This window comes from Neodiprion lecontei, chromosome 5 (assembly GCF_021901455.1).
Source record: "Neodiprion lecontei isolate iyNeoLeco1 chromosome 5, iyNeoLeco1.1, whole genome shotgun sequence".
Classification (NCBI taxonomy): domain Eukaryota; kingdom Metazoa; phylum Arthropoda; class Insecta; order Hymenoptera; family Diprionidae; genus Neodiprion; species Neodiprion lecontei.
The window spans coordinates 5,290,416-5,304,489 of record NC_060264.1 but is presented as its reverse complement, the minus strand read 5'-3'; the positions used below and the strand labels follow the sequence as shown (position 1 = coordinate 5,304,489).

General features: G+C 35.0%; 1 protein-coding gene across 4 annotated transcripts in view; it reads left to right on the top strand.

Moving 5' to 3' along the window:
* LOC107217349 (formin-like protein) overlaps positions 1–14,074 on the top strand; it is a 41,647-nt gene that overhangs the window by 18,070 nt on the left and 9,503 nt on the right. For all 4 annotated transcript variants that reach the window (XM_015654850.2, XM_046739840.1, XM_046739838.1 and 1 more), the window contains exon 2: positions 4,803–4,886. In XM_015654850.2, the coding sequence (XP_015510336.1) occupies positions 4,803–4,886 (84 nt within the window). The remainder of the gene's footprint in view (positions 1–4,802; positions 4,887–14,074) is intronic.

Genomic DNA, 14,074 nt, shown 5'->3' with positions numbered 1-14,074 from the left:
AATGTCGTGCTGACTAACGCGGGTTTACACGCATCGATGCACGGAGCAGCCGAGCTCCATTATTACATACATACACACACATGCATGCGTCTATATTGTCACACATACGCGATGCGGATATAAATACAGCTATTACATACCTTTTTGTCCCAAAAACTTGTACGCAACGCTGTGTAATTTATGTAACACATAGCTAATGCAATCAACCGTACGTTCTATCTATCTGACTATACATATAAACTATACATGTACGTACAGTACATACCTGCTGCCAAAAAGGCGCGGAGAGACCTTAAAAATTTCTCTCGCCCGTTTAATGTTACGTAATATTAAAAGTTCTCGGTAATGCCAAATTATCCGTTACTTTTTGCGGGGCTTTATATGCATACATATGTATAATACATATATATATATATATCTTGTTGTATACTGTTTTTATACATGTATCGCGTATAATACATGCTTGACATTTGAGAATTTGAATAGAAAAATGATGTACGTTTTAGAATAATTATTCTAGAATTTATGTAGAACCACATGGAAAGAATAATGAATTTTTATGGAGAGTGCAAGTCTGATTACAAAAAAATAAGCTATCATACTTTTACACACTTGCCCGGAACATCCGATTGTACGTATTGTTTACAATAAACGAACAAAGTTTCGATAAATTCAAGTTATTTGAACAGTTATTTCCTTAGTATCATATTAAATGTAATTGCCGAGTTTTTTTTCTTCCGATTCGATCGGATTTGAAATTTTCGTCCGCCGTATTGGATCCGCCATCTTGAGTTTTTAAAAACTGCCTTCAGATTCGTAAATTTATATATAAAAAATGGATATAAAAGTACGATTCAAAGGGTTAACGGTTACTAACTCAAATCCCATTTAAATCTACAATCCGCATGCCGTCTTACAGCCTCTTTTTTATCGTGACAATTTCAAGGCTTAACATACGTGTATACTAAAAGCCTACTATACGCGTATAATAATAATACACTTGTGCACGCAGGCTGCCCTCCTAACTGGGACAAATACGCGACGAGAGTCAAGGATTCTGGAATTGATGCGTCATTCATCTCGTCTAGCCTTCATGTTACAGGTACCCATAACCCAGGACTGAAACATTCCAAGTTGCGCTAGCTCTCCTCGTTTCCAGGGTTAACAAACCGATTTCAACTCATATGGGGGGGGGGGGGGGGGATTCATTGTTTCATTGTTTCTATTTTGTGAAAATTTATCGAACCATGAAACTTGGCAACTTTCAATGCATTTTGCATTTAAAATTTCAATTTTCCCCCTACCCTTGCACGTGTCAATATTATCAAAGTAAAATGTATATTCACAAAGGATTATTTTTTCTCTACGATACGATGATATTTTTTGGGTTGCGATGAAAAAAAAATTCCAAAACTACCAAAATAACGAAGACGCTGACGCGTGTCTAATTTTTCTCTGTTTGGTCAGTGGTATGAAAAAATATTGGAACCGTTATTCTTACAACCATCTGACTTGAAAACTGCGAAGCCTCCTTTAGTGTAATTTACACGCTTATTCGTCGCGCCTATCCTTTGTATCGTACGTATGCGAGAAATGAGAGTAGATCGTGCATCAGTGACCCGTATTTCTTCCGGACCAACAATGTACCGTAGGCTGTCACTTTCGGCTGCATTGTTTGCTCCGCTATGATTCATTTTACTTTTACTCGTTCATTGTTTGACCGAACGTCTCTCCGCCCTAATAAAGTGACTGCGCCTCGATGTCAATCTATCAAATTTCCCTTTCTCCCCATCTGATGCTGCGTGTGTTTGAGCTATGGTACGGTCTGAGCGAGCTTCTGTATAATGATAACTCAAAAAACGCGAACCGCGCATTTTACGATTTATGAGTGTGAATTTTGCTTTTTTAATTATATACTTTTAACCGCAGTTCAGTTAATGCGAGGGTAAGACAAAACCGGTTTTTTTTTTTTTTTATCGTTTTGGAATAAATTTTTGTCGATATTTACAAATTGCGAGTTTTTTTTTTTTGAAGCTACAACTCGTTTTGGAAATTATTTAACCCTTTGAGTCACGCGTTATTGTACCGAGTCAAATTTTATAACAAGATCGTATTCTGTCGTTTTTGGGGTTGCTGATTACGAATATGAAATCAAATTTTGAAAATTCAAGATGGTGGATCCAATGTGGTGGGCGAAAGTTTTAAATTTGCTCGAATTCGGTGAAAAAACTTTATGCAAGGGTTTTCGGGACCGCTGATTTGATTCAGATTCGTAATCAGCGACCCTAGAAACTTAAAATTTATGCAAAACATGTAACTTTCTCCGAAATGAATTGTTCCTTCAATTTTCGCGATTTTTTTCAGTCTATTTGCTTCTAACAATAATAATTTACATTATATCGCAACGATTACCCTCGAGTATGGAAAACCTATTGGTATACCATCAGTAATATAAAAAAAAAATGGCACCGAAATATGTTGAATATTTCTCTGAATATACAAAAAAAATTTATATACAATAACTCTCAGGGTTTCCTCAGCTCAGGAAAAAAAAACCCCTCGTATAAATTGAAATCTTTAAGTACACGTCGTTGTTATAATCAGAAATATGAAATTGGAATTACCCCGAGATGGTAAGAAATAATATGTCGCAGACAATTTCCGTAGGAAATATTTTCCAGAAATATTGTTTCCGTTACTGTATAAACTATATTTATAGGGCTGGGAAAATTTATTGGTCAACTTGTGCGTAACGCGTTGGATATTTCCTATTATATTATTAATTCAACCACCTTTTAATAACGCAATTTTATGAGATTTCACAACTCTGGCAATGAAAGCGGAAATTTGCCTCGACTTGTGCGTACAAGTGTAACACTTATTCCGTATAATATCGGATCGCGCATTTTAACAACGCAAGCTCGGGGTTTAATATTACGAATGACAATTTATTTACGGCTGACAAGAGTTGTTGAATGGCTTCTAGTGACATTATTATAATAATAACAACAATTATTGCAAATCGAGTATGTATTTATGTATTATAACTTTAAATCGTCATCGAAACTAAATACATATCGATTCGCAAATTTTTTTTTATATTCGCTCGATTATCTTCTCTCTCTCTCTCTCTCTCTCTCTTGATTTATCCTTCGTTTTTACGTTTTTTTTTTTTTCTTAAGTCTTGCGCAGCCAATCAATCGAATCGTTAGTCGGTGCACGCCCAACGACGCTGCAGCATTGCAGGTTTTTGACGTCGCCGATCCTTGACTTCCGCTTCCGGCCTGTCGCGGTCATTTCAATACCTTAGTCAGATGGCATGATCCTCCATTAATGATAGGATAGGTTATGATGGCCAATTCACGGATATTTTATACAATTTCTTTGTTTACTTAAACAATTATCAAGATATTTTCCACGCATTAAAAACCGTGGAAGTAAAATCGATGAATCTGTTACACCGCGGTGTGTTTTTTTTTTTTTTTTTTTTTTTGGAAAATTACATTAGCTGATTGAAAAAATTTTTATTATTATTTTCTTTCTTTTCCATTACTCAAAATTCTATCCAACCAATCACGTTGCCTAATTAACTTTACAACAGACTGTTTAACATCGTTTCGCAAACTGTCAAGAAGAAATCAAGCAACCGTTGCGGTATCGACAATTGTAATTAATTACGTTTCATTGCCTCCTGTTACCTATTAATTACCTTGATTGATTAATCAAAACATCTCGTTATTTTTCCCGTCGAACGATCGCGTGTTGGAAAATTATTTCACCGCCGTGCCGCAAGTTTACATTATAACCCAACGTCACTTTGATCTGTGTTCAGCTTAACTGACCCTTATATATATATAATTAACCCAACTTCAAAGAGCTTTCACGATATATTCTTCACTGGACATGGGTCTAGGTACATACATATATATGTATATAATACAAGTACATAGAAATTTTCTCTCTCTCTCTCTCTCTTTTTTTCTTTGACGTAAGAAAAATTGACTTTTGTTCATTCGGAGTAAAAGCTTTTCTGCTCGAATCCATTTTGCCAAAATTTCGCGAGGATGTAAAATGTTATTTTCTTGACGCCAGGATTATTAAATTTCTTTTACTTTAACTCTTCGTCATTTTGATTTTTTACGCATCATTCGAAGTCCGAATCAGTTTTCTTAATTTTTCTTTTGTTACAACGGTTATTGTTTATTCTCTTTGTGCCGCCAGCAGCAGCAGCAGCAGCAGCAGACACTCTTGACTCTCACTCCTCGTCTCGTCTCAGACACTCGCTGCAAGCCTGCCCAGATGGCTGTTATAAATTCTCAAATAATTACACCATTGTCTTTGTTCCGTGACGCGGACCCCGGCATATTAGCTAATTAATATTCACGCCTCGTTCCGGCCTGCAGGAAAAAGCCAACGAAATTATCATACGCGTATTACTTGTAACGTTATTATATTTATACAGGGTGGCCACACACCTGAAAAAATTTGAAAAAAAACCTGAAATTGTCGGGGAATTTTTAATTTGCTCGTTAGGAAATAACAAAAATATCAGTCCTCTTTTATGGGAATTAGAAATTTACTTTTTTTTTTTCGTCGAGAAAACAAATTTGCTTGAACTGTGGGTTTTTTTTTTTTTTTTTTTTTTTCACAAAACTTTTTTGCCACCCTGTTATAAACCTACACCGATGCCTGCAGGTGTTGGACGTCTGTTTCATCAGGTTTACGGAACCATCATCCGGAGTTAAGGATTATAAGGGAGAGTTCCGTTTTTATAATTTCTTTTTTTATCCTTTATTTTTCAGGCTTCCATGGACTTGCCGCCGGACAAAGCTAAGCTGCTCAAACAGTACGACGACGAAAAGAAATGGGACATCGTATGCGATCAGGTGAGAAAAGAAAATTCTCTTACTTTCCATAACGCAGCTTCGAATCCAGGGCTCTTCGTATATATTATTTATTTTTTTCCATTTTCTTTTCAATCACATTTCAATTCAACGATTATTCCACAATTTTTTTTTTTTTTTTTTTTTCACATATATTTTGAAATTTCGAACTAGCGATGATCGCGTATCGAAATATAAGTTTCCGGAATGTATCCTCGGACTATATTTTTAACTAGAAATCACCGAATTATACGTATTAGAAAATGTAAATCACGATATACGGAGAAAAGTGGAAAAGAAAATAAAATAAAAAAACAAACAAACAAATTACTACTTTTTCAACCTTGCTTCGAGTTCTATGGTCAAATTAATTTCGAAATATCAAGTTTTCCTTGTATGATACGGTATAATTTGTACAATCATTCGTACGCGTTACGTACCGTAATTAACGATGAGAAACGCGGTGCATTGACATTAAAAAAAGAATAAAGTGATATCCGTGACCGTTAATATCCATCAACTGTAAACATCTGGTATATATATGTATGTGTATATATATATATATGTGAGACACGGTATATATAACACAAATGTGTATATATGTACAACACGTTGGCTTGTTGAATTTCTCTTTTCTCAATAATAATACATTCAGCAACTAATTTCGTACGAGAATGTTGAAAATTTTATATTCCGTGTTTAAATCGTTCTCGTTAAAATTATATGTTTATACATATATGTATATATATATATATATATATAAAATGTGACACACTTATATTAATAACATAACATAAACAGGTATAACATTTAAGCTATTTATTTATACATACATCAGCAACAATCTCCTCCCAATATTTTCGATTCGTATGATTTCTTCGCGGTATAATTAACACTTTTCTCACACGTAATAGATTTGTGAAAAATTGTGCATCAAATCTTGCGTATACCGCAAAAGATGCTGCTGCGTAAACAATTTGCATGATTCTAACGTCCCCGTTGTGCGTATACCTCTACACATACAGCAGAGTATGTAATGTACAAACAACGAACATCTGGCAACCAATTGTCGCTTCTTTTTAAATGACGTCGTGACATGTGCATCTTGTAATATCTGGATGACAGCGTAACCTGACTTATTTTGTTGATATCATCGTTGTTGTTATTTATTCTCAGAATACGAATGTCTCTATCGTTGTTGTTGCACTATCCGCGCATTTTCCCCGTAAATAAATTTTTACCGCAATTTAATCATAGAAAGATCTTTTATAATTTAGCAAAAAAAAAACAAACAAATAAACTGTTACCTTATCCAATGTTCCGAAAATCGAGAGAGCCGCGCGGGGTAATGAAAAGGCTATAAAAGTCTATTCAGCTACTTCTGACACGTTATATTATAATAATATTCTAAACGTGGACACGTGTTTAGTCCACTGACATGCGTATGTTTAATGAATAGACGCTGTGCGTGTATAATGATAATAATGATAATAATAATAATAATAATGATATACGGACAACTGAGAAAACACGAAATATGGAACGTCGACGCATACGTATTATGTACAACTTTACGTATGTACGTGTATGGGTAAATATGTGTGTCGGGTATAAAAGAGGGGAAAAAAATGAAATGAAATAAGACTATGAAAAAAATTAGACTAGGCAAACATGCCGGGGCGGCTACTGTTTGGGAAAAAGCAGGAAGTTGGGGGATTGAAAAAAGTTGGAGAATTTGAAAGACGATGAGAATTTTGCGTAGGGTGTAATTGAACGTGGAAGGATAAAGATTCTGTGGCAAAGAAATAAAATCATGCACGATGTATTTTTTATTTGGTATACCCGAATTGGCAGTATTAATTTGAATTTTTAGTGGGAAATCAGAAAAGTTATTTGGCTATTATTTTTAGCGTTCACGATGGAAAAGAAATTTGTACGAATAGGGGTTTAGAAATTATTTACTTTTTTCTTCTTTTTTTTTTTAACTAAAGTGTCAATTTTTTCTTCTTTCTTTTCCGGTACATTGAACGCGGTTTTCTCAAAATTCCTTGACGAAATTTTTTTTTTTATACTGGACACAAATGATGTAATTTACTTTCGGCAGGTAAAGTTATAACAAAGTAAATTTTAAGTAACGCATGATTCATCTGGCGGCTAGACTGCGGGTTTGAAAAATTATATTTAAGTTATTAAAATCTGTGATCTAACGCATATTTATAATACATGGCCCAATTACGGTGAATGCCGTATCGGTTCTCGTTATTTAAAACGTTCCTAAATGAATGACAATACGTAACCTGAATTCTTTTCGGGCATTAGCAAATATTATTCAAATGGTAATTAACCTTTTTTTCTATCCTCTCTTTCGTTTCGACAATTTTTATGCTCTTGTATGTATAATTATACGTTCATCTTCTCAATATAATCTCTACGTCGAATCGAACGCGATGAGAGGGGTAAAAAAAAAAAATAGTTGTGTAAAAATAAAACTCGACGTACGAAAAAGCTACTCGTTTTTTAACAATAAAAAAAAATAATATGACTAACCTAGTCATGATTCGGTCAATGAATATTTTAGTAAAAGCTTATCTTTTCAGTGGGGGCAAAATTTTTCCTGCGTGATATTGAATGAAATATAAAATCTGTGTTTACTTATGTATTATATGGTAAAAACAAAAGGACACAACAAACAAAAATAAAAGCATGAACACGCAGCAAAACAACGTCCGTGACAAGCAAAACTAATTAACCTAAATGACTCGGGTCTATAGCTGTTCGTGATTCGTGCACTATCTTATATAAATTCCCGAAAACGAGAGAACACCGTTAATTTTTCGCTTTTAAGCGATGAAACCTGCAATCAAATGAAATGAAAAATCCATTCAAATTTTAATACCTACTGATAACAGGAAGCTTAACTCAAATTGTCACGGTATAACATCGTATCATTATCATTTAACAACGTGTAATTTTTTTTCATCGAAAAGCTTAATTATTTATACTTATTATAATCGTGTACATTGTTACACTTTTACGAATATATTTATCAATGCATTATACGGTGAAAGTTGGCAAGAATGTTTTCTGGCTGACGGTAATAATATACGCTCGATATATTCACGTCTGTATACATAAAATCGCATCGCACACGTTCGTAATACATTCGAATAGATGTATGTACCCACTTTTCCTTACACGAAGAGGAACGTCGTAATGTGGCGTTAAGAATTACGTCGTAACGTAAACTTTCGCGACTGCATTTTAGTTTACTTGGTGTGGAAAAATTAGCCTTGATATTATTACAGATGTTAGTATTAATATTTTAATACTATCGTATGTTTTTACGCAGCACGTACACTGTCAAGAAAAGTTTCATTTGTCACAGTAACTAGAAAAATTCAGTAAAACAAGTATCGTTGAAAAAACTGTTTGAATATCGTTGGAATTACGAAAAACGAGGTACGCCTGACCATTTTGCGCTATCGTCGATCCTTTTTTGCTAATTGCCACGCAAAATCAGTTATCGGGGTCGCTGATTACGAGTCTGAAATCAGATTTTAAAAATTTAGTACGACGAATCCAACCAGCGCTCCCCGAAAACCCCTGAACAGAGTTTTTTGACCGTGTTCGATCAAATTTGAATTTTGTTCCACCGCATTGGATTCACCTTAGCACAATAATGTGTGTCTCAAAGGGTTATTGCGATCTGCAAACGAAACACCAGCAGCAGTAGCTCGAGGAGATCATATTGCAAATCTCCGGTATGAAAGGGAACGAGTTTTTTGAACTGGGTCAAACCGTGCCGTGATAAATACAGGTGTATATATATATATGTGTATATTTGCGGGTATATATGTGTATATATAGGTGCATAATGTGGTCCGATTGTCAGTGTTTTAAAAAAATTCTTCACGTACCATCCGAACAATTAATTATTTATATAATAATACACATAATTATTGAGGTCTTATTAACGTGCGAAAATCCATAAGACATTGGCCTTTGTTTGTGATTTTTTTTTTTCTTTTTTTCTTTTTTTCTTTTTTCTTTCTCCTTTCAACTTTATTCCAGCCTGACATCCGATGCGTGTAGTTTCTTGTTAGGCATATACATATAAATAGATATGAGCCAACTGTGCGGCTAACAATAAGAATATCGTAATTATAATCCAGGCTTGAGAAATAATTAAGTATAAAATTGAAGCAAAGCGATGAATTCATTTCTTTTGCTCATCAGATAACATTTGGTACCGAAACAATCGTCAAAAAATCGTGTATTATGACGGTGTGAGATTTTCGAGGTTTTTTTTTTTGTTCTTTTTTTTTAAAATTATCTCTTTCCGAAAGTCTTAAAAAATTACGACGAAAAAGCGGAAGACCGAAGACCATGTTATTATCGGTTAGAGTTACCAGCGTGAAATATCGAGACGAAGAAGTAGAAATAATTTACTAGATAATTCGTCGGGCGTTGGCTGCTGACAGACTCACACCGACATTCTTTCGTTTCTTGTTGCCGCTTCGTAGCGACGATCCGATGGGAAAGGGAACACAACTGGATAAAGGAAGGGGAAAGGAATCGGGCGAAGAAGAGGTCTGAAAAAAGACTCCGCATCCTCTCCATCCACCTTCTTATCTCGATCGTATGCAAATCAGCTCTATTTTTATATTATATACCTGCTGATGCACGAGACAATGTTGCGCATCTCGATATATTCCGATGAGTCTGAAATTCCTCGCGGAGCGCGAATTTTTCCCCAACTCCAACGTTGCAACTTATCGTTGGTAGCTAATTATGCATTTTTACGTAGAATATAAAAAAACGTCATCTCGCTAATTCTTTTTTTTCTTTCCATAGTATTTTATCAAGTCCGGCGAACCGTGTAATTAAAACAACACATTATATGTATATATCCGTGTTGTAAAAGCTCGATCGACGTTATCAGCTTCAATGTTATTGTAAAAACGTACGTTGGCAATTTTTCTTTGTCTTCCAAATGTACGATGTCGAGAAAATGATGTTTTTTTTTTATTTTTTTTTTTTCTTTTTCTTTTTTCTCTTCAATGGAATATAGACATATTAAGTTTATCAATTTTAATGGAAAACTTTGGGAAGAATTGTGACGAGCTTTAAAATAACACCGAATAGTCGGAATTTAACTTGTTGGAAAAAAATAAAGAAAGTTCTGGAAACAAATTTTTCAAACATTCGAGAGTTGGGAAGTTTTGAAGAGGAAAATCTTCTCTTCGACTTCGTTCGAATTTCATGTTTCAACTCGGAGTTTATCCCGCGCCTGCGGTATCGTGTTTAAATATTAAATATATACACCTGCGTGCCACGCGTTGTTATCGTTGTTGTTACTGTTATTATTATTATTATTATTTATGTATATACTTTATGTATATATATTTGTATCGTGGCGCGGTTAGAATTTTGAATTATGCACCACGTGCATAGCGGCAGACCGGGTTCGATCGATAGGTCAGGGCCGTTTCCCAGAGGACTCTGACCTCCGCTACTGCACGTGCGACAGCTCGGGTGCATCGGAGAAACTTTTACTCCGCAGTGCAGGCAGGGTTAAACATCCCGGGGAAAAAATGATGGATATTGTATGGACACTGAGAAAAATTTCATTTGTTGGGGTAACTAGAAAAATTGGGTAAAACAGTTATCGTCAAAAAAACAAAAAAACTGTTTGAATATCGTTGGAATTACTAAAAACGAGGTATCGTCGATCCTTTTTTGGTAATTGCAACGGAAAATCAGTTTGTAAGGTTTACTCTAGTTTTTTAGTTGAACAAGGCTTTAACGTCGATTTATCGTAGCACGAGCATTAAATTTTTGCAACAGCTGCAAGAAAATATAGAAATAGTGATCGTAATGAGAAAGAATAGCAACGGATACCAGACTTTCCGGTAACGGCTAGAAAACTAATTTTCATTTTGGACCTGGAACTATATTTTTCGATTGTGGTAAAAAATGAAAATAGTCAAGGACCGAGCGGTAACCGGAACTAAAAATTTCTCTCAGTGTACGACAAGAATTACTATTACTATTTCACCAAGCATGAAATTGAGGTTAGGGTCGCGTAATGTCAGATTTGTTTGCGACAGCGCGTGCGCGCAGTGCAGAAAAGACTGCTTTTAAGTCCTAGGAGTCAAAAGTGATATTTTCTGTACTCCGCGCACGCGCATTCGCAGAATCACTCGAACGTCATTGAAACGCCTACTTTGCGTACGGGAAAACCGGGTAAAACATGCTCGCGTTACTGTATGAAAAATAGTTGTAACATAATCACGAGAATCGATCTCTTTTTTTATTCTACACTCATTTTAATATCCGTATTCGCTCGGTATAGAAAATCATATAATTTAACGGGCGGAAATATAGGCGTGAATTAATTTGAAAATCGAATGAGTGAAATGTTCTTTGAAATTGAGGCATCGTTTCAAATCACACACAGCCTTGCCAGCGTTGTGAGTCTGGCTGTAATATGACCGATGATTTCAATTCAATAACATCGATTTAGATTGAATTGAATTGATTTTTAACTCGATCAATTTTTGTCGATTAATATTCCCACTTTACCAAGCTATTCTTCATTCGATTTCCGATCTTACCGATCCTATCACATCCAATGATTACCGAGTTTTTATACGACGATTATATTGTACTATCGGTAATTCGTAATCCCATTATTCCACAATCTTTCTACATATTATATATCTAATCTAAAAACAATTGAGAATCGATGAAAATCACATCGCGTCACCGATAAGATTTGTAAGAAATTGCCAGCAATCACTCGGAATATCAGTTTTGATGAATCGAAATCAATGATTTCCGAGTGAATGAGAAGACCGGAAACTCGGATATCGTTCACGTGTCTAGAAGTCGGCACGGTCGGCTTTTAGGATTGATTGGCATTTTACGCGTTGCAATCGTTATAGCTGCAGATTGGATTATACTTGTATCTCTGTAGCGCTGATATCGGGCTTGAGCCTCATATTCGATAAATCTACCTCCTCGGAGGTTGAATCGAATTTAATCGTCTCTCGACAAATCCTCAATCCCATGGATTCATGTAACTATTATCAACGGATCATCCAACTATAGCTCTATTCAATAACAATCAGTTATGAATAACGCAGGGTTTTACAAACGTATAAATAATACGTACGATAGTTGTTATCGGTGTAGAAACTTATCGCTGTCTTTCGTTAGCTTTCGTTCAATTCATTTCCTACGCGGTTCTTTTTTCCTCTTTATTTTTCTTTTTTCTTATCATTTTTTTTTTTTTTTATCGATCTCCGAATCGGAACTATGTGATTATACTTTTCCTCTCTCGCGGATCCAGCGTATAAAATAAATACTTTGGGGGTGTAAAGTGTCTCGGGATGTGGAAAATGAACACCCCGTAGATAGATAATCTCGCGTGGGTAACTCGAGACGGATGTAACGCAAGCCGCGTTATTATACGAGAGAAGTTTGAGGAGAGTGTATATATGAGCACCCGCAAAAAAATCCACAGCATCCCTCTCATCTGGATCCCTCGTCGTCTTCGTTTCACTTCTACGAAACGATCCCTCAGCCAAGGTTCGGCAACGAGTCGTTGGTATACACTTGTACGTGTATAATAATTATAATAACAACAACGGCTTGTCAAAAGAATGAAAAAAAAAAACAACAATAACGAGCTACTAAAATTAAAAAAGACTCGAGAGCCAAGAAGAGGGGAAAAATTAAAAAGACGTTATAATATTACGTACATACATGGTGACGAGAATATTAAAATTTATTTACAAGTATCGCATATTGGTATAATATGCGTGATAATATTTATTTCGTTATTTAACCCACACACGTGTTATAGGCTTGATATCCACTTATAGCCGAAAAAAAGGAAACCAGATTAATATAAACTATTATTATTATATATGTTGGTATTTCCGGAGAACGATGCGACGATACTGAAAGTGCAGTCTATGTATACCTGGATGTAATTTATACTATGGTGAAAAAACTTGATCGGTTATACTTGAGAATGTGCGATCTGATCGATCGATCGATCAAACGACGGCAATTTGTCATTCGATCGTTTGTGCTTTGAATGTAAGAAATCGCGTTGTACTTCTTAAGCACGTGTACAATACTTTTTTTGAGAAACAGTTTGGAAGAAAAATTATAATTATGTTAAATAAATGGACAATATCGCGTCATGAATTTAGTATAAAATATAAAGTTGGTGTAATAAATGTAAAGAGATATCGAGAGTGTAGATGATACTGGTAGATAGACTTCGGTATCTCAGTCTGCAAACAGAATCCCGAGCTCTCATTCAAGCGAAAGAATGTCGACCTACACTCTTCGCCTCGGAATATCAATTGATCGGATCGTCGTCGCTCTCTGTGGCTAACCTAGGTGGTAGGTATAGCTATTTAAACAACCACTACCCACTACATTTGTATATTACGAAAGAAGGGACCTTTGACTTCAACCGTCACGAACTCGTGTGCATGTATAATTCTCTTTTTTTCTCTCTCTCTCTCTCTCTCTCTCTCTCGCTCTCTTTAGATATTTCTACTCGTCTCTTTTACCGTTCGAAATAAATTAACCTCGAGTAGTACATACGTTCATGTATTATACATACCTTGTACCGAAACACTAATTGCGTAACAGTTAGTGGTATTTTATTTAATCTAAACATTTTATTTTTTACTTTCTATTACCGTTTTATGGTCAGAGCACGTGATAAATTTGAACTAGATTTCGTACTTTTATTTTCCAACCTATTGTCAGAGAATTGTATTGCCAGAGAATTTTGTAACAACTCGGAGAATTATTTGACGAATACAAATATTGTTATTTTTTTTTATTTAGAATGAGACATTTTGTCCAAAATTAAATATGGAAAAATTTATTTCTTCGTACTGATCAACACTGATCAATTAACCCCACGAATGGAAAATCATCACTCCGATAAATCTGTAAATATTGTGAGAAATAATGTAAAAAATCTTAATAAAAAAAAAAGCACCATATCTATAATTATTTCGAGGTCTTAAGTAACAGAGAGAGAGAGAGGAAAAAAAATCTATTTATTCCAAAGCAAATTCCCTGCAGCACCGATCCTTTCGCCAAGTTTCAGACCGCTCCTTATGTTTCTATCCTCTTTCTAATATATTAAGGTGGAT